This window comes from Varanus komodoensis, unplaced genomic scaffold (assembly GCF_004798865.1).
Source record: "Varanus komodoensis strain SLA01 unplaced genomic scaffold, ASM479886v1 scaffold21, whole genome shotgun sequence".
In the NCBI taxonomy this organism is placed as follows: domain Eukaryota; kingdom Metazoa; phylum Chordata; class Lepidosauria; order Squamata; family Varanidae; genus Varanus; species Varanus komodoensis.
Window position 1 is genome coordinate 12,429,197 of NW_025335589.1, and position 27,694 is coordinate 12,456,890.

At 37.8% G+C, this 27,694-nt stretch overlaps 1 protein-coding gene across 3 annotated transcripts in view; it reads right to left on the reverse strand.

Moving 5' to 3' along the window:
* FSTL5 (follistatin like 5) overlaps window positions 1-27,694 on the reverse strand; it is a 356,934-nt gene that overhangs the window by 18,179 nt on the left and 311,061 nt on the right. For all 3 annotated transcript variants that reach the window (XM_044430808.1, XM_044430807.1, XM_044430806.1), the window contains 3 exons: window positions 18,198-18,347; window positions 6,061-6,168; window positions 3,514-3,638 (listed from right to left, as the gene is read on the reverse strand). In XM_044430808.1, coding sequence (XP_044286743.1) covers window positions 3,514-3,638; window positions 6,061-6,168; window positions 18,198-18,347 — 383 coding nt within the window. The remainder of the gene's footprint in view (window positions 1-3,513; window positions 3,639-6,060; window positions 6,169-18,197; window positions 18,348-27,694) is intronic.

Sequence of the window (27,694 nt, forward strand, 5' to 3'; positions counted from 1 at the left end):
TGGAAATGTAAACCTGGTACTTTTTATCATATGTGGTGGACTTGTGATAAGGCAAAAAAAATACTGGGTTAAAATACATAAATGGCTTGAGGAAATGTTACAAAAACCTTTAATATTTAAACCTGAAGTTTCTTTTATTAGGCATTGTGTCTGATGATGTCGATAAAAAAGCAACATATCTGATTCTACACATAATCACTGCAGCAAGGATTGTATTTGCCCAACATTGGAGGAGTGAAGAACCACCCACTGATGAAGTGATTTTTAAAAAGATCTTCGATTGTGTTAAAATAGACAGTCTGACTTTGTCTCTGAAGGAGAAAGAGGATGCATATTTCTATCAAACTTGGAACTCCTTTTACTATTGGCTAGAGAAATGGGACTATGCGTAGATTTCAATATGGCTATGGATTGTTATAAAAAACATGGGAGGCTGACCAAATATGTCCAATGTCTTTGATGACTGATATTTTAGTTTTTATTTTGTAGAAAATTATCATAATAAAACTTATTTTTTAAAAAAGTCATTCAGCTGTACAAAGCAAAAATATTCTTTTTTTTTCTGGTTAGAGACATTGAAAGCTGCTGTATACTACGCCAGACCATCTAGCTCAGTTTTGTTTACATCATTGTCAATGGTTCTTCAGGCTTTCCAGTTCCCAACAGTATCTAGATAGGCCACAGAGTGAACTTTGATCTTTCATCCAAGCCCTGTACACTCTCTACAACTCAGCCGCACATCTCCAGCTTATTATCTGGTTATCCTTTCAACTTATTAATGCAAAAATACCTTAGCACATTAAAGACTGCCTGCATAATTCTTTCATTCATGCCACGGTTGTGATGGTTCCACACTCTAAAAGGGATAAATTCAATCACCTCCGTTTATGAAATACAAAGGGAGTGGGTTCCTAGGGTATAAAATACAGAATGTAATTTCCTGTTCTAAAGCACTAATTTCTTATTCCATTTGGAACAAAGTATTCTAAAGTATGTAAGAGCTTCTTCCTCCCTAGAGCACTCACTTTCGTTGGTACATGTCTTTGTCCCAGCATGCCATAATCAAAACACCTAAAGATGCAGCAGAAATTTTCATCTACAATAATAATATGGTGGTTGTTGTGGGCAACAGGAGTGGAAGAGTCCTGTTGCAGCACGTCCTGCTTGTGGGTTTCCATGGACAGCTGGTTGGCCACTTTTAACAGAATGCTGGACTAGATGGACCCTCGGGCTGATCCAGTATGGTTCTTCTTATACTCTTATGTTCATTAAAAATTATCAGGGCAAACAGTCAGAATGAGATACAAGAGATTTTTTTTTGGTTGTTCCTAATGGATACTAATGCCATTTTGTTTATGAATATTTACCTAATAGCACAGATTTTCCTGAATGTTGCTCATTAACAGAAAGGTACAACACAGACATATTTGTAAAATGCTGTAATATGTGCCTTTTTGTATCTATTCTCATCAAGCTTTTTACCTCATGCTGTGCTTTGTTTTAGTTGCTGTATTAGACATTATTCTCCTTTTTTAGAAGCACCAAAAATTGCTGCACTAAATAGTCACTGAGTAAAAATAGTGGTAAAGAAAGCAGCTCTAGCAACGAACACTGCCTGGTCTTCTCCTGTCTTACATTCACATACTTTGGGAAAACCTGCCCAGCAGGGAAATGTACTGCAGTGTCTTATATGCTACTTGTGAATAACATCAGCAATATCAAAAATGCTATAGAGGACTACTGAAGACATGTTCAATAACTACAGTTGGATGTGCAACAAAAGGATTCAAAAGCCTGTGTTATCTATGTTTGGGATGCCTACATTGGCTATGGATTTTGAAGACTAATCCTGAAACTTGTGATTGGCACATCTGCAAGAAAATGCTTGTGGGAATCCAAAAGCCATGATGGCCAGTGTGTACTACCAAAAATACTTACATGACAAGAAAATATAGTATGATACTATAGAACATATGCAAAAATTCACGAGTTTTAATGAGCAAAATATACTTTAACAACCATTTAAGTATTCTTTCAGTGCATAGCTTTCTTTAAAACAGACAATACCATACTCTTACAATATCTCAAATGGGGACAGTTATATTAATTGTGAACTCTCATTGCTCTGATGTTAATATTTATATGATTCCAAATCATCTGGTATGTGATGTCCAACAAAGAAAACCCATAATTTTTATCAATGGAGTGTTAATTTTCCTAGCTCTGACCTAAATACTATTTAAAATATGTATTTTAAATCAATATGTTTCCTCTAAGTTCCATAAATAAGAATGTTTCACCCATATAGTCTTTTGGCTAGCCTTACCATGAACTGCCTTGAATTCTACACATTCCCCAAAATATTTCACCTTCACCCATTTATTCTAGGAGTGTTAGTATTAACAATATGATGGTGTGGAAATTTGTTGGGTGCACTTTTTAATATGCACTTCAAAAACTAATATGTGAAACAAACCACAGCAGTAGTTCCATATTTATAACTTTGAAAGCTGTAACACGATTATCCAATGCACGGATGTATGCATATGAAGGAAAAACACATGCATTATATAATGGAAAATTGTTTGTAAAAAGTCACATATTAGGGGAAATAGTTTATGAGGAAAAATGTACACAAAATGCATATTAATCCTTGTGAAGACATTAAAAAAATTAACAAACTGCTAATATAGAACAAGCCGATTAACAAACTGATAATATAGAATAAAACAAATTAAAGTCTGTCAAAATTGACAGTTTTGCTAGATTTTTTTCTTTGTCAATGCAAAATCTTTACTTTCTAATGAGCTAGTATTCCTCTAAACTCCTTATCCGAATCATATGTTACTTGATAGTTTTAAGGTTACTTGCACAAAGATCCAACCTTGCATGTAGCTTAGGTAATGTGGGAAAGTAAGGTAAGATGTAAAATCCAGTGAAAGTTTACACCTGTAATTAACCCGAAAAAAAGGGAATGCATTTTCTAGAATCATATTATTGTGATCTTTTAGTAAATTGTATTCCTCCATAAAATTTCTTAAGAAACCACCAGATGCTGCAGTTCTCCTCCAAGGCAAGAGATAGAACTTCATTCCCAGTTCCTTCAGAAAACCAGGGTTGATGGTACAGTTACCTCAAGAGGGAGGAAATGGGAAATGGGTGGATCAGTGGAAAGTGTGGAGAGAGGCTGTGGATCAGCAAGATCCAAAGGATTCTCTCTCAGCTCCCCAGCCCCACTTTTTTGCTCAGGGACAAAAAAGAATCCAATGGAATGTAGAAAATGGAAGCTTGGTTGTGGATGAGGAACATCCAAGCGCAGAGTGACCTGGGACCAGTCACTATATCTTAGCCCATCTTTCTTCATAAAGGGTAATGAAGATACAGTGTGATAACCACCCCTCCATTCTGAATACCATATAGAAAGGTTGAATTTGAAAATAACAAATGCATACTGAATATCTGGTCAGACTTTGGCTCCAAGCCTTGGCTGTGCTACAGTTTTATGCCACCTACCTTATGTGAGTGATTAGGAGGGTTGTAGTAGGAATGAAAAAGTCATCCACTCTGTCAAATTGCTTCCCCACAGGTTGAGTATGAATAGTATGATGAGAAATACTTCCACTAGCCTGTGTTATCACCTGGAGGACACAGTGTACAATTACTCACATGTTTGGTTGCACTAATGATTCATTTGAATCAATTATGTTTCATTAAATTATGTTGAGGTAAAGCCATGACCACATCGTCTTGGTGCTCTTGCCCAAAATAAAGCTATCATCACGTTATAAAAATAAACAAAGCTTATTTTGTTTATTTTTGAAATTGTATTTTATTCCATATCCCTAGTCCCCCATTACCTTTGGTATGTGGTTAAAAACAAAACCTAAGTGAAAATAAATAACAGTGAGCTGATAGTAGGAAATTCAAGGGATCAGTAACTCCTGCACTTTACCTACTGCACTAGAGAACTCCCAGTGAGAAATAGTACAAATTTTACTAAAGCATTTCTGGTTTCCTTAAAATTCCTCAGAAGGTTGTCTCAAACAGGAACATCCAACCCTATTTGTAAATTTATCTTCTGATGTGATTTAATGTTAACTCTACTCAATATTTTGTGTAACAATTATTTTATTAGGCACCATACGGTTACACAATTAACTAAAACTCTGCAATAAAGTGTCAAGTTTATCATTTTTTTCACCTTATCATAGTTGCAAAATAAAAGGAAAGCTACTCACTTATTCAGTCTCATGGACAAACGTAATGATATATTTCTAAGACTATGATGGTATTTTCCCCACCTCCTGTGGTTATAGGCTTTGCTTTGTTTTCAAATGAACACATATCTGGCAGCAATGGAGGTTACTGGCATGTATCAGAAAATATTATATGCACAAGTGCAACTTTAATGCCAAACTCCCACTTTAGCACTGCCACATTTCATTGAGATATTGTGGCTGATACCACTGTGCTCACACATATATGACATTTAGGGCAACTTCACAATGCTAAAACAAGGTCAAAAGTTGTGAAATGATACTAACACACTGTCTGTTGTTTCCCAGGATAGTAAATCATAAAGTTGCACCAAAATTAAAGATGTAGTTGTCATTAGGAAGGGGATTTTTGGCTCAATTTTGCCTTATAATCCATATAAATATGTTGAAGGATTGCTCAGTTACAGCACAGCCAGTGCAATGCATAATATTCAGTAGGGACTTCTATCAGCTACCAAGCCATAATCAATAGCAATATATTACAGTCTTCATTCAAAAATATGCCCAACTACAAAACAAGTTTTTTCCAGCTCGATCCCCTTATCAGTCTGATAGTTACTTGCCCTTTTGAAACAAATGATGCAAAAATAACCAGCTTCAGCAAATCCATTCAGAAAGAAGGGATGTAAAGCAATGCACAGCTTCTATATTTGGGGTAATACACCTTCGACTACTTTGCTACAATTTAATGACTCCCAGAACTAGCCAGTGGTTCTGTGAAATGAAAAACCATCATATATCTGTTGGATTATAAAGTGCTTCTAATGAAAACCACAGAGTGTTCAATACAGTACCCATAAATGTATTACTGTTTGTATATAAGCAAGAGAAATGTGTCTTCAATAGGCAATTGCATGGCCATCTGTTATGGTTGCTCTTGTTCTGTTTCCTGCAACCCTAACTCCACACCATTACCACACCCCATCCCAACACTGTGATCACATACACTGGTGGTTACCTCTCTAAATTATTCAATTTGCCTTTTAGACACAAGGCATAGGAAATCTGGAACCCTCCAGATATCGTCCCCAGTCAGAATGGACAATGACTAAGGATTCATGACCAAAGATTCTGAGACTTCATGCCCAAAATATCTGGAGCGTACCAGGTTGCCTAAGATTGCTTTAAAACAATACACCAATGCCTCCTTTCCATGGCTCTATCCCCTGACGTGGCTGTAAGGATTAAAGACCTACCCCCAGTGCATTCTATTTGATTCACATCATGTTTCTAGCCAAATAATTAATTTATGGTAAGAAACGGTATGGTTGGATTTTCCACATGCTACTGTTTTTTTAAATGCTCTGACAAGTCTATGGAAGGAAGCCAAATAAAAGCTGTTGCTATATTTTTTGTGATCCATCTTTAACTTAAAGTCATTTTGATGTCCCACTCAGTGTAACACATGAAGCACTGTCATTGCCAAAACATAGTGCTAATGGCTCCCTCTCCTGCAGCTGAATCTACAGACTTCTTAAACTGGAGTGTTTTTTCACATTGGTATTTCTTAATATCAACTTGAATACAAGGTATAATTCTCATTTGGAACAATTTGAAAATGACAGCAGCTTGTTTAAAAATACCACCCCACTGTAAGTGCTGAGGTCTCACGTACCCAGCAGGAAACCTCTAAGGGGATATTCTTCTAGCCAGGAGAACTTGATATGTGCATTGAACATCTGCTGTTGGAGATTTTTCAGACAAAACCTTCATCTCCATGAATACTCAGGATGATACTTTGAACCTGGTACAGGATGATACTTTGAACCTGAAGTATACTCACTTGTAGTGTTGGAGATGTCTTATCAAAGCTTCCCCAACTGAGAACCCATACTTGGTCATGTGATTTGTCATAGTGAAGTTTCACTGGAACAGGATCTGTACTTACTGCCTAAAGAAGATCAAGATATGAGCAATGAATTAGTGTTTTCAATTGTGTAATAACATGAGTATCACACAAAAGAGACTAGTAAACAGAAATGAAGCTTTCTTGATACTTTTGCATTAGACTATCAACAGTTATTGAAGTCATTCTGATTAATTTTGAATTAGAACATTTTTACATGAACAGCAAACTGTGCTCATTATTTGAACAATATGGCATAGAAATAGGATCATTCTGTACCTAATTAAAATGTATGCCATAGCCAAGCTATTATAAAGTTTGATACAAAAGTGGTAAAACAATCATGTTTACCTTTCTTGACACATTTTATGTTTCTTGATTAACTCAGGAAAATTGTAAAATATATTGACTACAGATTCACAGAGAAGAGTTACATTTCTTTTTGAATGGCAAATTGCTAATTGCTTATAACCTTCAAGCAGCAATCACATGAATTAATGCAATAAGAATTCATCATGGACAGGGAAGGAAATTGAGACAATGCTACTCATAGAGTGATATTTTTAGAAGTATATGCTTTGATAACAGTTTTTCATTTACATAATGAACTGTACATTCAAGTATGTGGGCATGTATTATATATGTATACACACACACACAGTGATCAGGGATTTCATAGTGACAAGCATGGTGGCAGATCAAACAACAAAATGTTCTTGAGTGTCAATGCTTAGATTCTGGAGACCAGGCAAGGCATACATGGAATAAGAGTGTTATTTCAACATATAACATCATTTTGTCTTACAAGGTAAGAAAACTTTTTAAAAATCTACTTCAATAATTCCCATTAAAAGTAGAGTTTCTTTTTTGGTTGTTATGTGTCCTCCACTGTAGTTCCTCCATCATTGTCAATAAACTTAGTCAAGTATAACATCTATCAGACCCATGTTTCATTTCTAGATTTGATTTTTTTAAAGGGGACTCTATTTTTGTTTGATTTTTAAAAATGGTTTCACTATTATGGAACTGTGAAGCACAGCTTGTTTATCAGTTTGACAAGAAGAGTACCAGCTGGCTAATTAACTGAATCTAATTTAAACTAATGATGTAGATCCTCAAGATAATGTGCTAATAGCTGGCTGAGACCACTGGTGATGCTTAACTATACTCCTGAGGTGTTACAGAAAGCCTCTGCTTCTGCTAAAGCAAAAGCAAAACTGTTATTCTTCTTGTTATTAACACCTTATTTCTGGTTTTTCAGGATTTTTCAAAAAAAAACATTTAACTACAAACTTACAATGTTCCACCCCTGTCCGCTCACCTTCTCACCCAAGTCCAGCTCTTGAACAAACTGTGGGCCCATTGCTTACTATCTGTTTCCTTCATGTTGTAATGCTATTGGATGATACCGACAATAATGTTTAATGCATGAAACAATTAGACATGTGCACCTGCAAATTATACAAGTTTCAAATGTTATCTTATTGTTAACTGCACCTTAACTCACCAAGAGGCATGGCCTTTGCAGAATTATAATTAGTGATTTTACAAGATGCACTGAAACTTTGATTCCTGAGTTTGATTTGATTCCTGAGTTTAGTTCAGTCTGCCCTTCCCAAATCAATGTATGAACTGGAATAGAGTTTTCCATTATTCATAGCTCTTAGTACGCCACAGTTAAGTGTACAAAAAGAAGTGTGTACAAAAATGTGCATACTAACAGAAAGCGTGCACAAGGGAGTTTATATTAGTGACAAATGCCCCTTGCCACACACATTTATATGAAGGAAAACTACTTGGAAAAATATGTATGTTAGACAAATGTACATAGGCAAATATGCTTACATGAATGTACATATTGGAGTTGCATACAGAGTTTGTACACCTGATTTTTTAAAATGCCACAGACAGAAGATGAAATAGTATGGCATGAATTTACAATGGAGCATGAAAAAATATGAGATTGACGGATGTGTCCATCCCTAGTTATACTACTGGGTTCCACAGGACTCTATTTCATCCTACCTGCACTTTAACATCTACATGAAACTGCTGGGAGAGGTCATCCAAGTTGGGCTCAGAGGTCTTATCTCTCATTTTCATCTAACTCCAGTGAAGCAGTGAATATTCTGACTCAGTGCCTGGAACAGTAATGAACTGGATGAGGTCCAATGAACTGAGACGCAGTCCAAATAACACAGAGGCACTGTTAATAGCTGCTTGATCAGCCTACTGATGTGGCTTTTAATATTGTTCAATACTGAGGTGGCTTGTGTGAAGGGGGAATCCTAAAGAATCACATTTGCAATTGCAGATGCTCCTAGATCGATCATCATCACTGGTGAGGAAGAGAGCCTCAGTTGCACAGAGTGCCTTTTATCCACTGAAGCAGTTCCACCAGTTGTAATCCTCTCTCAACAGAAATGGCTTTGCTGTCCTTGCTCTGTAAACTTCTGTTTCAGTCACTGCGGTATGCTCTGTGTGGAGCTGCTTTTTTGCAAATGAGCCAGACATGTTAGCTGGATCAAAGCAATAGGGGGAAATTGCCAATTCTGCTTGTTCTAACCACACTGCACCCATGTCTTGTTTGTTTGTACCAGCTATTTCCAAGCTAAATTCAAAATACAGATAGACACATCTGTCAATACTGATTTCTCTTTTTTTTTTTCAGTTTTCATTTTGGTTCATTCCAAACCTTGATTATTTAAAAGTAACATGTGTGCATGAAAAATTGTATGCATTTTTGCATAAATACGAGGGTTTTTCAAAAAGTTTCTACACTTTTATATTTTATATTCTATAAATATAGTTTATATATTTTTTGATGATGGCATTAAAACGTTTGTACGATGCTGGGGAAAAATGCATTACAAAGGAAGGTGACTATGTAGAAAAGTGATGTAATTTGTTTTTGAAATTCTTAATAAATAGAGTTTTTAAAAGTGCGGAAACTTTTAAAAGAACCTTCATACTTTTAATGTAATTTTGCACAATAGACACATTTTTACAAGTAATTTTCCCAATATGATGAATATTATTTTTTAAATACCATATACAGTTTTATATTCTGTGGTAACAGAATTCTGAGAAGGGTATACTCCCAAACTTTTACTTTCCACAGTAATTTTTGATTGTTCCCAGAACAAGTTTTACAAAATGTTAGCATGTCTACAGGTTGCCTTCCACTATTTTAAGATCATCAGGGGACAAACATAGGCAAATTTAAACAGAAAAAGTGCTTAAAATCAATAAGCTTTCTTGGCTGAGAAATGCTTGAACTTCTAGGCTTCTTCCCTTTCCATACTTGCACAGGATTCTGCCTTCAGTGTTTTTGCCCTGCCAAATTTGTTCTTGCCACATTTATTTTTATTTATTTATATTTATAGTGTGGTTAGTTTTTTGTCAGTTTTATTTTAGGACTTTAGTACATTTAAAGGTTTATAACTTTATATAATGTAAGCAAATAAATAAAGAGTATATACTCAAAGTATCAACAAAATAAGGCATTTTCTAAATGTATTTATGTTGACCTTGGGTTTTGGTAATATTTCTATAATCCTTCCCAGTACTTCTTTTGTAAAAAAAAAAAAAAAAGGTGCCAGAACTCACATCTTGTTAATCTTTTATTTAAAAATATATATATTCAATTCACCAACTTTTTTTAGAAAAAAGAACTTATTTACCTCTTGCACGTAGCCAGTCACTCTACACACACATAAACATAATGGTCGCCGCCGGCAGTAAGCACTCAGCCCGCGACACGACCAGTCACGAGCCTAGCAGCGTCCCAAGCCGAGTAGTGCCCTCACAATCAGCGTGGACACACAAGCAGCCCGCATGCACTATTTTAATGATTTTTGCTGCCGACCTGCTACGCTCAACAGGGTGATTCAAAATCACTTGGAAAAATCTGTTGGAAAAATCCATCAAAAAAGGTGCTGGAATGCCATTCCTGTGTGTTCTATGACAAAAAAAGCCCGAATCCTTCCTATTAGCTGAAATTTTTCTGTCACATGAACATTGAAAGATATAGTAAAGGAAAAGACTTGGAAAAGTATTCCTCTTCACTCCTTTCTTTCAGGAAAACTATCACAGCTACAAATTAATATCTCATATCAGGTTTGTTATCCTGTAACTGTGCTACTTTCAGTCTAGGCAGTCACACATATGGGTGTTGCGCCTGTGCAGAGAATCTATCAGAACTCTTTAGATCTGGGACTTTCAGGTGGGAGGCCTGCCCACACACTCTTCCAGGCTTGCCTAGAGGGATGTGCTCTGCTTTTCTCTTCAGTTGCCTCTGACAGCCCTAAACCAAAAGGCCAGGCTGAATAGAAGCCCAATAAAAGCCCAGAATAGACGCTCAAAGAGCTGTCAATAGACAGCTCAAAACTAAAAGGATGATAAGGCTGAATGGAAATATGTATGGAAGTGTTGTTAAAATCCACAAATCAAACTTCTTCCCTTCTTGGGGTGGAAGGAGCATGTCAGGGTCACCATTAGGAACTTTCTGGATAGGATAAAGAAATTAAGGTTTCTTAAAGGTAGAATAGGCGAATTGCACCCATACTTTTTCTGGACAAAAACAAAATGGTAAATGAACATTTGCTTATTAGCCCTTTATGAAGTACAAGATTTCCTCCTCCTCCAGAGGGGAAGTAGAATCTATAGCCTACAGGAACCCAAGAGAGGGAGGCTTCCACTTTCCAAAGGAATTACCAGTAGAGGAATAAAGCAGTTGACTTTGCCACTGAGAAATATTCCAAGGCTGGGGCATGAACAGTATCACTGCTAGGCTATGTCCATTTTCTTTGCTGACATATTTATTTTATCAATACAATGTAAAGTACCATCTGGTGTCAAATTAAACAGATTTTTGTTTGCCAATGCACATAGCCCCTATAGAATACCAGACTTCTTTTTTTTGGTGAGGCATGTCTATGAAAGGCAATTGTCCCCTCAATGGACTTAGTCCTGCAGGCTACTTCCTTGGCCATGCTATCTTGTTGTTTGTCCAAGCCAGTAGCTTCATTCTTAACGAGACTGCAACTCAATTTTTGTTATCTCGTAGGGTGGCAGGTAAAGAAATTGTGGTTTGCCGCAAAAAGAACTGGTATCAGATCTGAGGAAGGTATGGTTTGAAATACTGAGGTATATTAACAGTGCACATCACAAGTCTGACAGTACACAATGCTATGCACCTTTATTCAAAGGTAAGTCCTACAGCGTGCAGTGGTCTTATACCTAGGTAGATCTGTACACAATCTCAGCTTTACAGTGCAATCCCAAGGGATATGTGAATTGGCAAAACTTGAACTAACCAGAGTTTTTCAGTTCCATCTCAAAGACTCATGAAGATGATGATGATGATGATGATGATGATCATCATCATCATCATCATCATCATCATCATCATCATCATCATCTCTATAGTGCCCACAGCTGAAGCCCTCTGGGTCGCTTGAAAAAGCTCATTCCAATTGAACAAGTTGTTTACAACATGTACATTGTAACTCAAGTCGGTATAACTTTGTAGCTGCTTTTTCTTTCCTATTTTCATGGACAGCTGTATGGATTTTCATGCCTATTATCCCAAAGATATGAATCAGTTGTGCACAACTTTGGAACATTTGTACTCTCCCATTGACCAAAGTGTCCTTGTGGTCATTTTCAAAAATACACATTTCTTTCATTCATCTTTTCTTCAACTATATACATGATGTTGAAGGCATTTATTTTTGTCCATTAATCACACTGCATACTTGGAAATATATGGACATCAGCCACAGATTGTGCCCAAGTTCATGTCTGGTTCATAAGGTGTGAATTGGTAAATCCTGATCAACAACAAATTGAAAAAAAAAATTCGTACACTTTTAGCTATCCAATATATGTTTACTCAGAGATGAGGCTCACTGTGTTTAATATGAGCTACTCCCATAGAAGTGATCACAGAAGTTTTAATATGCATGTCACTTAGTGTTGGGACTAAATTGATTCTAGCATACATGACAAGAAGCAGCATCTGGGATCCTGCATCCCATTCTGTGTGCTAAAGTTTAAGAAGCACACTGACAAAGCATGCATGGTTATTCTGACTGTTTAAATTCATATCAGTTCTCAAATTTTCAATCAGTTCATTTGGGTCCATTCGTGCATCAGTTTGTACTAAAAGATATATTTTTCCACACTTGTACTAATATGCATTTTTTTCTATTTCCCTTGAAATACACAATTTTACAAGCAATTTTCCCTGAGTTATACCTTTTGGATTGCTATTTCCCCTAATGCACACAGTGTGGTATGCAATTTTCCTTAATATTGTCATTTTAACACATGTATTTTTAATACAAGGATTGCATTGCAAAACTCTGAGAAGTGCAAAAACAAAAAGACAACTGCATTCTGGTTCGGGTATTATTAGTTTGGCAAGTGTGAATTATGTCAGTCTGCTGTTGAATGTGTACCAAATCAAATTTCCTCCTTTACAACAAGCTAGAGTGTATCTAGAGGAAGCCATCTAAGAAGGGCACAGGCCTAGATGTCAAGCCCTTCCAAGAACTAGCTGAAAGAACAAGGTATGCTTATTCTAGAGAAGTAAAGATTAAGGCAAGAAATCTGAAGGTCTAGAAGATGGAGAAGGTTAGTTCTCTGTTGTTCCAGAAAGCATAATTAAAGACAGGTAATTTGGCAGGGAGCAAATTTCTGTAAACATGAGCAAAAACTTCCTAACAGTTATGAGACATCTAACAGTGGATGTGACTGCCTTGGAAGTGTTTCTCTTCACTGAAGGTATTTAAGCAAAGTTTGGGTATATCTGGTTTGACCACCTGTTAGGAATGCTGAAAGTTCATCCTGCCTTGCAGATCATGCACTGAGCAGGGGGGTGGCCTCAGCGGTCCCTTCCAGATGCATGATCAGCTCACAGCAACAGTCTGTTAGGGTGCAATCCAGTGGAGATAAGCTTGAGCCTCCCAAGCTAGAGGTTTGTGCTCATCAAGGTAGACCTGGAGGAGCAGCAGGGGCAATCTCTGCATCCCTTGCTTTGCATTTTCCCTAGATGGCCATCTTCAGCCATCCAGCAGCAATATGTCAAAGGGACTGAAGAAGATGGGCATGGAACTTCAGTTTCTTCCCCTGTCACCTCCCAAGGTACCCCTTTTCCCTTTTCTGAGGCTGTGTCCCCACACCTTGGAGCAGCTGGCATGGCTCTGTCCACACCAGCTGTGAGAGGAACTGGGACCAGAGCTTTAATTCTCACTCCAAAGTTAGGCCAATGTCTCTGACCTCAGAGCTGGGGATCGAACCATGCTATGGCCTCCAAGGCAATGTCAACAGCCCACAGGATGGCTCCCTTGATGTGCGCTACTGCAGAGGTTTTAAAGAAGCCTTTAACATTTGTACTTAAATACAAGTTGTTATTCACATAAGCACACAGGAAGGTTGGTTTTGACTTGTGCTTTACTGCATATTGGATCAGACAACAAAGACTAAAAAAAAGTTTGAAAATGCCATTTAATAAAAGAATCAAAAGAAATACTGAGGCAATGCAAACCGAAACGGCACAATGGTTTTCCCTCAAAATTAATGGCATACTATTTTTTTCTGTCCTATGGAAAGTTCCTCTTTCCCCCCTTCATTTGAACTCACTGTGGTCTGCATTTTGCCTACGGGCTACCACTTCTTTCTTTTCATTTATTTTGGATTAGTTATTGTGCAGTAATGCAGACTTTCTCCAAAACCAGAAGCTCTGTGTCTGGCTGACATGTGTGAGACAGTCTTGATTATTGCCTATGTACATGGCAAGAGTTGTGCTGCCATTTGATAGCTATGTGCAAGCATTTGTTTACACTATTTTCAGTCTGGGTAATTTACTCCTGTAATGAACCAAATGGAAAAAAGCACCACTTAAAAGTTGGTGGTAGTGCTGAGTAAGTGATATGAGCAGAGTAGCTCTGAGCCCACATTACATCAGGGCATTACACCGACCTGGCCTATCCAGAATGTGATTAGATCAGAAAAACAGCAAGGAAAAACAAAAAATACCAGTAAATTGGCAGTCATCACCCCGGTGCCCTGGAAACACCACCACAGTTCACATCAAGGCTGCCCTGGCAATGGTGCCCATAGCCTACTGGGCAGAAAGGGGGCCAGCTCATGCAGACCAACCCAGAGTGTGCTCATTATATCACCATGCCCCAACATGCAGGAAAGCAAGAAGCAGAGGGCTTCAGCTAATGGGCAGGGCAGATATTAATACGAATGCTACAGAATAATGGTCAGTATAGACATTATTATGAATAATAAATTTATTAATCATAAATAATGATAAAATCAAAGCAAACATGCAAAAAAGTTGCTGTTCCAAATCTAGCAATGGGGAAAAATTACTTCCCCCACCTCCACCTGCAACACGATCCTGTTTCAGTCTTATTTGTCGCAACTTTCCTGAAGCCATATCCTCAACGGTCACACAGCTCTAATAGTAGTGCCTTCTCCAAGCATATCTGGTACATTTTTGGTGGCACCTGCTTTCATTTTAATTAAAATGGGTTGGGATTTTATGTGTGCTTTTATTGCATAGAACTCTAGCACAAATAGCTACAGGGGCACTGATAAATCATAACAAGAATAAAATGTTCCAATGTAGTGCAGGTTCTAATAGATCCCTTCACCTAGAGTTCCACAGTCTGGTGCTGCTTTGGTCTTCAACTCCTGTCAGCTCCAGCTCCCACAAGCATGGTCAAGAATGCTAGAAAGTGTTGTCCACAGTATCTGCAGGGCATCAGGTTGAGGAAGGCTGTCACCACCCCTCAGCTGGCATGGAACAAGTATAGGACTGTGCCCTGAAAGGCATTTTTCCATGTATGCAATTACAGTTTGACAAAAGCGCTTCTCATGGCACCATCTAGAATTGATTTCCAAGTCAGGTATGTATTTTTTTCCCTTTGGTAAATAGAGAGCAAAAGACGTCCACCTCCTGAATAATGTACATATTTGACTTTTTGTACTTTCCTACGCTAAAACATCTTAGCGATGTGGAAAGCAAAAATAAATAGTTTTCATCAAACTAGACTAGATGAGAATCTAAATGCCTCATATACAGGGTATACATATTTAAAGATTTATTTCTAAATCCAAGAAAAAAAAAGTACTAGGGCTTGCAAAAAGAACACCGTAGCATATTATTACATGATGAGAGCAGGGCTGTTTCTATAATATTACAAGAAATGCTGAGCCAACTCTTTCACTCAAACTGCCAAAGTACTTCATATTAGTTATACTTCAGTGCTGAAAACTCAACTGAAAAATGGCAGAGACAAATTGATATTTCTTCCATGGTTAGTCATTTTTTTTCCTTTGCCAGAAACTTCTACAAAACATTTTATCACTCGGGCAAAGTAAGTTCTCCATTTTTCCTATAGGACTTTAGTTATGAGGACAAGATGTGAGGTACTTAATATGCCAGGCTGACTTTTTTCTCTTCCTTGCAGATATGTGTGAGAGTCAGTGAACAAATGTGGCAAAATCAAAATGAATGGATTCATTCCTCCATGCCCAAGCCTTTGAATGCTTTTAAAATTCTCAGTTTGAATAGCTCTGAATCCAAACAAGCTAGTGGTAAATTAGGTTGCCCACATCTCATTTCTAAGGCTCTTCATCTTTAACAGCTATGTAGTAAACAGGTACAACTCATTCCTCCTCATGCTGGGCATACCTGTATCTATTGAATTTGGTTGGTGCAAAACAGTGAGAATTTTGTTCCAGTTGGTTTTGGTAAGGATTTCCCAAAATTCACAATATTTTTCATATTTGGATACAACTTGACTTTTATGCTGGATAAACCAAAACTGTGAGATTTCAACACCTTGGGCCTCTCTGTTGAGAACCAATTTGGTTGTACCACTTGTATTGTAAGTACCCAAGGTAGTTGTGTGCATGGATTAACTCCATAAAGGAAGTCATCACCTTGAATTTACAAGAGCTGAACAAGGCTGCCCTGGATAGGGCATTTTGGAGAGCTTTCATACATAGGATCACAATAAGTCAGGAACAACTTGACAGCACATAACAACAATTGTGCATATGGAAAATGGGGGCACTAGTATCCAGGAATATCAGTAGATTCAAGAAGCTTTGTTGCCTGAAACAGAGTGAAAGATGATCTCTGTTCCACATATATGAACTGATTATGCTTGGCTTTTATCTCAAAAGTAGTAATGGGACAGTGCTTTTCATTGTTTCCAAGGCCCACTTTTTAGATTATGGAATACAGGGAAACCTGGGTGACAGGTGAACCAAACTGTCCTCTAGTACAGGTAAATGGGAGACACAGAACAAGTGTGGAAGGGAACAGAGTCATTAGCATCTTCTGCTTGAGGAACTGCCTCACTAAGCATAATAACAGGGCCAGTCCTCTCTGCCACTTGAGAACAGGCTGTGAATGCTGTCTGCAGACTGCAAAGACTTTTCCCCCCCAGAAATATCACTGCAAATCATATATTGGGCTTGCCTCAGATATGGGGTGAGTATTGTGGGCTGCAAATTCTCTGAATTTCATAGGATACATATGTGATAAATAAGAGAAAGTCAGTTATTACAGAAGACTTTATATTCCAATAAATGCAACTGAACTAGACAGACTCCTATTCCTTCAAAAACTTCATTTCTATATCTCAGAAATATACAGAACCTTATTCTGTGTTTTATTGAATATGATGATGACTAGTTTCTAGGATTTCTTAATAATAAATCCAAGTTATCTTAATTCCAACTTGTCATATAAAAGCTTATTAAAAATCCTATGTATATTAGTGTACAAGCATTTTCTCTGTGTTAGTGTCTGTGAAGTTATAAAGTTTGGAGCACTGGGAATATTGGCAAGGATTAAAATTTTAATAGCAGCAGTGCCTGACACTTTCTATCTGTTTCAAATTTCATTTCTTTTTATGAAGACGACAGCAGAATTTTTAGCAACTGTATAATGCCTATTCATGAAGCAGAAGAACAGCTGCTTGCAGAAAAGTTACATTTATATTTTAGAAAGTGCAAATTTCTTGTTCCCTAAATGAAGTCTAAGGTCGTTCTTTTTGTTCTGAAACATAGCATGGACATGATTTTGCTCTCCAGAGAATGGTGAACATTTCTGTCAGAATGTTTTTGATTGGTTGACCTTTTTCATAGATAAAAAGCCTCTGAAACTTTAAACAGATCTTCATAGTCAATAGATGGAAGGCCCTAAACTTGTTTGCTATGATATGTATGTATATGCCCATATAGAATCATAGAATAAGTACAAGCATGCTCATTCACTCATACACATCAGAACACACATACTCATACACAGAAAAAGAATACAGGTACTTATATTCCTTATCCATAGCAAATGCAGGAATTTAAAGCCAAGTGTGACAATTGGGCTTCTACAATTATGAATGTTCAACATGCCCATATTGATAATGGGCCATACCTTTCCCCAGTTCCAATCAGTGGTGAAGCCAGGGCATGGGATGACATTTGTAGGAATGGAAAGATAGAAGTTAACTGTGTGCTTAACAACTGCAGTAACACACATGGCCAACTACAGGAGACTGCCAAAAAATAACTGCAACCAGGGTCTAAAATTACATACTTGCACTATCTTTTCCAATGACATGGAGACTTCTATTCCCTTTCATGAGAGTATGAGTGGAATCCTCTTCATACCTTTCTAAATATGGAAACAATGGGGACTAAGATGATGGAGCTACTGGGAATGGGGTCTGCATGCACAGGCACATCTTGTTTCAGTGTTAGCCTTCATGCAAGCCACTCAAATACCCGATCAGAACTCCTGTGTTCTTCAGTATATAAATACGAGGTTGAAATTTCTTGCTGGCTTTGCCAATAGTCCTAAAAGCTAGAAGTACCATGCCATTTTGGACCCAGTTTTAAATCAGCTCATGCTTTAAACAAAGGTATTCTTCTTCACTTGTGATATATTCAGAGAAAGACTGAATTGCTGTCTTTTAGCATATCATTTTCTATTCACAAATAAGTGAAAGAGAGGGAAAGGTCCCTTCATTAAGAGCACTTACCTGTACAACCTTCTGTGATTGTACATCCACAATCAGCACTCTGTCCAACATGGGCTGAGTTACATATATGAACTTGTCTTTTACATTTGCAGCAGATGCCCAGACACATCGCTGGACTTCATCCCCTTCCACTTTTGGACAAACTTCATCCTAGAATTTAAAAAAGGAAGATAAATGTGTGTGTGTGTGTGTGTGTATAAAAACATATACATACAAATAAGTCATTTTGAAACAGTTATGCTTCTGCATGACTCAAAAACAAAGGAAATTATCTCGCTTGTACCATAAGAAATGACAACATTTGCACTATTACTGGAAATAAATGTACCAACTTCAAGTAAGAAATTCAGTTTCATCCAAGTTCATTGAGATTCCCATATCCCCCATCTTTTTTCCCCCCTAAAGTTGCCTAAACTGCACCTCTTTCTAGCAGAATGAGCAATGCACTAATTGTAAGTACAACATGATGTCATATATGTATTGATGTGCGTTTAGCCATTAGGTCAGTACCCAAAATAGCCAAATAAAAAAAAACAAATCAGGTAAGAGTTGTTGGAGGTTATTGGAAGGATGTCTTGCATCAGAGCCTGGAGTACCACAGCCAGTCAGAACATATATTATTGAGTTAGATGAACAAGGACAGAAGTTGATACACAGGAGCCTTCTGCTTTGATATCATGTTGTGTGTGATGGATTTGCTATAGTGGCTCATGCCACTTCACTTCATACAACCTGTAACAGAAATATTTTTACACCTGTGATATTCTGCCTCTCAATATTTGCAGCAGAGAAACAATTACTAACTACAACAAGGTGGATTCAGCTGTGTTTGCAGCACACTGACTGAAACCAACAGAACTGAAGTTCATTACATCTCATTCAATTCAGTGGATCTCCTGGAGCCTCACTCAGTCTGGATCCAAGCCAGTATTACTTTAAATCAAACATAAGATCATGGGGGAAGACACAAGTGCGTGCGCACGTGCGCGCGCACACACACACACACACACGTGTAGTATTTGTAGTATTTGCAAAAGTAGTGCTCGAGACACTCCTGGAGAGCAGAAGAGAGATATTTTTTAAGCTGAAATGCCACTTTATCCAATATAGCGGTTCTTGCTGGTTGCTGTTCAAAGGAAATACAAAACCAAGACAATGTATCACTTGTGTCTGGTCCTGACATAAATATAGGGATATTATTTCTAGGGAGGATTAGGAAGGTGTCTTGCCTGAAACCCTGATGAGCTGCCACTGCACTCTTGACAGTGCTGAACTAGCTGGACCAATGCTCTGATCTTATAGAAAGCAGCTTTCTGTGCACCTAACAAGGCTAGGGCAAAGGACAAGCTACTATGTAAAAAATGGGGTACCCAGTGCCATTTCTCAGTAGATATGAAGTAAATCTAGCACTACTACTAAATTAATTGTGTGCCAAATATTATAACAGTTCAAAGTAGGCTTGAAAACCCTTTAAACATTACTTTTTTAAAAAAATTGCTTGGCTCTGAAATGTGTCACATATGCCAAGATTTCACTTCATCTCTTCTTCATCTTATTACTAGGGACAGCTCATCAAAACAAAATTTTAGTGTACATCTGATGCTTATTTCTGACCTAATATCTTCTATTTGACATATCACAGCAGTCTGCTTTAGGAATACTTGTGGAGTGTCAGAGGATAATGACTTCAAGTGATGAATAAGCAGCAGGCAATGATGAGCTCTTAAGCAAATATCTTGTTTCTCTTTACAGAAACTTCTGAGAGAGAGAGAGAGAGAGAGAGAGAGAGAGAGAGAGAGAGAGAGAGAGGGAGAGAATGACACCTATGACAAGTATTGTATGACGGAATACTTGAAAGCATCCTTCTGTCTCACAAGATATGGCTTATTCCATTCTGTGGTATCTACATTTGATGTTTTTGCTTTGGTACACAAAGTAACCATACTCTGAAAGTCCACATGTCAAAATAAATCAGATATCAATTGCTCAGGCCTCCTTAGAATCTACTTGCTTATAAAGGAGGGTGGCAATCATTACTTGCAATTCCAAATGTCTGAAATATCAAGAGAAAACAAGTCTGTTAAAAATCATTCAACCGTGCAGTACTTTGGAAAAACAGATAATGCCTTTTGATTGACTTAACATAAAGCAGCAGTCAACATTGAAACTGAGGTATAAATTCATAGAAACATAGAAAAAGAGCGAGTCAGAAGGGGTCTCCCGGGCCATCTAGTCTGACCTCCGGCACCAGCCGGCTCCGCTCACGACATGCCACCATGTGCATGTCAATATAATTTAATCTTTTATAGGAACAGAGAAGACCAGATAATTTTTGCAGTTATGTTATGACATTGTGGTGGAGATTATTTACATTACCAATGGGTAAGAACATGAGAACCACCGTGTTGGTTCAGGCCAAGGGTCCAGCTAATTCAGCATTACATTTGCACATACCCATAGGAAACCCACAAGCAGGATTTGAATGCAGCAGCACCTTCCCATCCATTTCTTCCATTTATTGGTGTACATAAGCATACTTCCTCTGTTACTGGAGGTAACATATACAAACTATTAGCCATTGATAGCCTTCTCTCTCTCTCTCTCTCTCTCTCTCTCTCTCTCTCTCTCTCTCTCTCTGTATTTGGGATATTTCTAGCCCCTCCAATCACTATGCATTTCTGGATGACTCACAACATGAATCACCACTTTATCCAATACAGAAGTTATATTATCCATGAATTTGGCCAGTCCCATTTTTAATTTGTGGCCATCACTAGATCTGTGTAAGTGAACTTTATGGTTTAAATATGTGGGGGTATGAAGAGGGTAGTAAGCCCTCTGAATTGTCTTTTTGGTATATGTTGAAAACTTTGGACAGATTCTTGTGTGAAATGGATCACAAGTTTGGCATTCAGAAGAGCCCTTGTTCAGGCCTTGATATCTCCATTCAGAAAATCAGGTACCAGAAAGATCACTTCAAGGCAATTCAGAGAGCTGCTGCCACTCAGACAGTAAAGAGTCAGACAGACAAAAAGTCTGCCCTGAATGAGGCATCTTTCCATATTATCTGACACATAGTTGATGCAATGTCAGCTTCTATACTCTGATCATCACTGAGGCAAATTCATTTCGGTAGGCAAAGGAAACACAGACCCCGTGCCTCTCAGCAGAAAATTATTCTTCTGGACATTCTCAGGAACTGTACATAAGAATGAGGTCCAGAAGCAGAACTTATCTCCATCCTCAAGCTCTTCCTACCACCAGTTTCCTTCTCTCCCTCTTAGTAGTAAGGAAAGATTGATTAACTTCAAAAGAAACTGGGGAACAGCATGGAGATGGACACTACTACTATTCCTTCTGCTTCCCACTGAATCTTCTTTCAACAGCTCAGAAATAACTTGGTGTTATGCAAATATCCATACATTCTGTGCATCTATCTATATGCATTACAACTTCAGCAATATAGAATGCATAGACATTGATTAAAAGGATATTGAATGTCCATAGATAAATCTCTAGGGAGAACATTTTAGGCTACCACTGAAAAGTTCATGTGTCCAGGACCCAGAAACCTAATAAATGTTTATGACAGACCTACAAGCAGATCCTCTAAAGCCAATCTTAAGACTCTCTGGTTTGTATGGATGTAGGCGACCACCTTCAACACTTTAAACTGAGCCTGAAAACAAAATGGCAGGCAATGTAACTGATACATTGATATGTGCACCACGATTGTCGCACAATACCTCACAAGAATTCATACTCTTGTGCTGTGTGTCAAGGTAGTTCCATTAGGTAAGGCTGAACAGGAAATGTAAGGCATGGTGTCCAAGAACTGATTCAGCCACTCCCTACTATGGCAAACTAAAAAGGCAAGTTCACTACAATAATAATCGAGCCTGGATGTAACCATCCAGGCTCTGCTTCATCTAATGCTGTAGGTGGTGAATCATCCTAAGCTGATAAAAGATCCCCATTAGCAGTTCCTCTACAAACAGCAGGATGGCCAGGACTAGAAGAACCTACAAGCTTTGAACTTTGGCTTTCATGAATGAGTTGCAGTGATCACAGAACACATGCATTCGCTATTAAACATACATATCTCACTGGAGCATATATACACAATTCTTTGCATAACACTCATATTTTCAGGAAAAGAAGGGGGAGCTAGAAAGGGATGTGTACAGATAAGTCATCCTTTTTTCTTCCATCCATTAAGCTATGTCCAAAGCAAAGGAGAGGACAAGTGGATACTTTGAAAGCGGGGTGTGAGGGGCAGTTCCTCCAGCATCCTCACCAAAAGAATGGGATGGGGGAGAAGAGGGTGAGACTCAGTGCCACTTGATGCTGTTCTTCCACTTCTCATGGAAAGAAGCCAGTGAGATCTAGAACCCCTCAAGCCAAAAGCAATTCTCAGAATCAAGCACAGACCCTTTCCTCTGCTGACCTTCCCAGCAGTAACCACCACTGAAGACAATGTGATCTATTTTTGGTGATGAATTGATGAACTGCTGATGATAATGTGATTTACTTTTAATAGATATCCATACAAGTGCTATGGAAGACAATATGATTCCCTTCTAAGTAAGTGCCATTGAAAATATGACTTCCTTCTTGGTATCCAGGAATAGAACAGATTTTTGAGATAGTTGTTGCTTACAGGGGAAGGGAGGGGATGGGGAGCAGCAGTGCATTTACTGCCCAATATACTGGGCAAGTCACACACACACACACAGAGGGAGGGAGGGAGAAGCAGGGGGATCAGCAAGGAAGATAACCAGGGTTATTTCCTCGGAGTCTCTGCAGCTTTGCCAAAGCTTGATCAGACTCTTCTGCTTGGGGCTCCCCACCAGCCACTGCAGCCATTGCTCCTTCCTTGAAAAGACTGCCACAGCTTGAGCACATACTAGAGTAGGTATCTCAGAAAAATGCAGCATACAAAAATGTTTGCGATATAACTGGAATGTAATGGTAGGAATAGCATGAAGAAGATGGTTTGACGTAAGCATCATGTGACACATCAGTGAGCCAGACAGTACAATTAAAATGCCTAGTGTAGATCTCCTTAATCTTTGCTGAAACTCTACTTTCATTTCCAGCAAAAATGCCCTTCTCACTTATTTCTTAGTTACCTGATTGATTAATCTGACTGTAGATGACCCAGAAGTAGTTTTATAGTTGGAAACAGAATGTACAATGAAGAATTTTCTCTTTAAGGAAGGTAGTTTTAAAAAAAATCTGAATCATTAAATTTAATATTTTCTTTTTTCCATAGTCTCAAATGTAAGATTCCATTAAGGTTCCAGTGGTCAGATAATGGAATTTCCCCCCCTTAAATATAGGAACCAATCCTCTCCTTAATTAAAAAGTGATTGATATACCTTTTCCAATTTAGTTTCTTTATAAGGGGAACATCTGATAATATCTAATAAAAATGTTAATTTATTTCACTCCTTTTTGACTCTTCCTTAAGAAGAAAGTGTTCCAGTCTAATTCAAATCTACAGATAAAACAAAGAAAAAATATTTAGTTTTTCCCCCCAAAGAGTTTTCTGGGTGATAGGAAGAAATCTACAGAGAAAACTGATTTGCAAATTCAGGTGGCCTTTGTGTCTTTATCCAAACTACCTGAAGTCAGTATAATGACATTTTATAGAAAATTCTTTACACATTTTCTCAGAAGTCCCATTAAGATAAATGGGGCTTACTCCCAGGTAAGTGGATATATCATTGTAGGCTTAAACTCTAACCATTTACATTTTTACCTAGGGACAAATCTCACTTAACTCAATAGGACTTCAGCGGCAAGTAAAGGACTGAGCTTTGTAGAGTATGAAGCAGATTGTGTTAAGAGAATTCTAGAATCAGGCAAGTCTCTTTGGTAAGCTTTTGATTTTCTATATCTGAGCCAACATTGTAACAACTGTGCAAATGTATTTTATATATACCTTAACCTTTATTCTTCTGCTTCAGTTCAGCAAAATATGCCTATGCATAGAGGGATAGTCAAAATTGTGCTTAAATTCAAATACCATAAGCCAAATAATGTTGACTTAAGTTCACATTCCTACATCAGAAGTCTTTCACATCTAATGCTGAACTATCTTTTTGTACCGTGAACAGAAAAGACAAATCAAGCCTTCTGACTCGGCAGACAGTTGGGAAACTGGATTTCAGTTTTGCATGAAACTTACCAGGTCTGGTTCCCTATTCCCTCATCTTGGAAGAATTTTAGCCAGCTTTTACTGTGATTGAGTCACATGTGCTAGGATCTACCCATAGTTTATGATTCCAACTTGTTAACAAACTATGGTCTAAACAGGAAATTGACAAACTATATGGGCCATGGGGCAAGTTGACAATTTGGAAAAATCTCCTAGGGACCACCACAATGAATGCCATGAGAGATATGAAAAAAAACATATAACCTGCCCAGAAAACAGAACACAAAGTAGAAGTGAAATGTAAGACCAACACCCGTCACATTGGAACTCAGTTTCCAGCACCAACATATAGCTATGTTGTAAGCTGCTTGCAAGACCATTTTTTTTTTTTTTTAAGTGGAAGGGGTAGAGCAACTTGGCAATCACCAAGAAAGGTATCTGGGGGTGTGGAGATTGGTGCTAATGGGCGCTGGGTTGCTACCACAGCCTGAACTAACAAAACTTCAAACATAACAAGGAACTCCAGTTAGCTTAAAAGTGTAAGTGGACTCTTTCAATCTCTTTGTATTTCCCCTAATATGATGCACTCCAGAAGAATGGAATGGGGCATACATTTTTTCACTTTGCAAGTATGTGCATTTTACACTACCAAAGCAATGCATGAAGCAAAATACAGACGTATTTCAAAATCCATTATGTTTTTAAATGTTGTGATACAGTCCTACATTCACAAAATGTGTATGCTAGGTGAAAATAGCTATAATCTATACTAGGTGAAAATATCCATAGCATGGAAAATAATATACAGAATGGATCTTATTAGGGGGAATTGCTTCCCCCACTACAAGCACATAAGTACATAAAAGCATGCACATATTAGGAGAAATCCAGATGATAATCTCTGTGTAAACTGTAAACAGCCACACACATTAAAATAGAGATGTGACAAACTGAATGTAAACGTGGAAAAAATGCAAAATTTACCAAATGTTTAGTCCATTCCTGGGAAATGGGGAATGTGAGAGGGCAAAACTTGTTTGTATAGCACTAGATTATGGTTTAACTTCCACTAGGAATGCATCCATAATTTGAAAACAAAGGTGTCCTCCCACATGTGGAATATAAGGGCTGTTTTACACTATCACTTGAAAAAAGTGAAACAGAACCCAAACAGGTTTTCCCACGTCTAAAAGGTCTTCCAGATAAGCATGTGCAATTTCTTGATCAATGTGATACGTGAAAATTGCTGCGGAACTGCTATAGCACAGCATGCTGCAAGAAGGTGAGGAAGAGCACCTGCAGTTGCTGCCCTTGGGTTCCCAGTTCCTCAGATCAAGCCAATGTGCTGAACAGCCAATGCTCTGAGAGCAGGAGAGGCTATCAATACACTGATAAATTGAATTTGTAAGAATGTGGACTTTATATAGCCCGAGGGGTAGTCAAAGGGTGAATGCTTCTTAGTACTTGCATCTGAGGAAACTGTTCATCACATCAAAACATCTAATGTACTGTGTAGTAATATATACTTAGCTCAAAAAGCAGCTTGAAATCTGCACTCAGGAGCCAGCCTATGCATGAGAAATATGAGTATTAAAATAATGCATAATTCAATGAAATGGCAACATGCTTCCCTCCTCCATGGAGGGACCTCTGTTGAGAAAGATCCTTTTAAACACAGCATACTTGCCTGAAGGCTTGTTATATTCAAAGCAATGAGTAGAAAAATATTTTTCCCTTGCTACATGTTTCAACTTATGGAGCTACAGTGGATTTATAGGCACCATGCAAGGAGATGTAAAAAAAAATCCCATAGTAAAGCTGTATGACAAAAGAAATAAAAAGGGGGTAAAGAATAAGTGAGAGCTTATTGACACGGCAGTTTTCCCACTGCAAGGGGAGTTTGTAGACTCTCAGCTAGTGATAGATGACTGTATGGTATTCCTGTTTTGTGGTCAAGTTCATCTTGCCATGCATCTAAAAAGTTTTGTAGCTGTTTTTGTTGTTTGTTTGTTTTTGTTTTAGAGAAGTATGAGAATTTTATTTGAGCTCACAAGACAGTTGAACAAGTTCCATTTGCAGCCCTGCATACAGATACAAGCAGGTGAGCATTTTCTAAACAGTATTTGCAAGTTATCATGTATACAATCACATGAAAAATATGGGTTTTTTAAATCAAACAAGTAGTTTTCAGTTGCATAATTTTAAAATCGCAAAATTTTATGCATCAGCCTATGTGAAGAACTGTGCAGCTTTGGAAAATACACACATTTGTGGATTGGTTTTCCAGTTCCATTACATTTGATTTGTGCAGTTTTCTCATTGGCACAAATCAATCAGAAATTGCAAATGCCCACAGCAACTAATAACAATACGAAGCTGATTGGAGAATTTGGACTAGTGGGAGCTGGATCTGTTTACAGTTTTGGAGCTATAGGTTAAATGATCAGCTTATTCACATGGTGGGGTTTCTTGTTGCTCTCAGTCATAGGTTGACTATGGATAGGTGACAAATAAATAGATAAATGATAAGAATCTATTTTATAGAATCCAGAAGAAAGCACTACATGGAATTTTGTTTTCCAGTCACTGCTCATGGAATTCCCATACATGTAAGCTTAAGTCAGAATGTACCAGTACAATATTTAAAAGAACAGGAAGAATGCAGGTGGTGACCTTTCTAAAATTTGCAATCCTAATTCATAAACATTGTGTAGTACTGATATATGCCAATTTCATAGCATAACAGCTGGATTGCATGTGATATGATTACCTCAAGATGATACCAGGAATGGTCAGCTTTGTTGCTGCCTGCTATGGGAAACAAGTATGTTTTTAGTAGGAAAATTTATCACTAGATCTTTAATTACTGGTGGAAACCAATCTGTGTACTGAAACAAGATAAGGAAAGTGTTATTTGGGATAGTATAATATTGCTAATGGTGTCTGAAATGGTTTTTCCCAGCTTGCAAGATTTTTTAAACTGGTGAGCCAGACTGGAACCACTTTAGCATTTCCACGTTGGCATTGGGTAACTCCACAAGGAAGTAGAATGCACCACTGCCATTGCACTGTAAATGCACTTTGTGAAGAACCTCAGTTGCCTATGGAGGGTCTTCCTGTGCTTTGGAACTACGAGGAGACCTTTACTTGCTTCAGAAGACAAATGGCTCCATCTCTTAAATGTTCTCTCTGCTGCTATGAAAAGAGTTCTTTAAAAATGGAAAAGATAAAATTTTTAATTTGTTCAATGGCATAATCCAAAGGGGAGGCCTATAACCCCCTGCATCTCTGAACTGAGAGCATTAGGGGATCCTTTGTCAAGTAGAAAGCACTG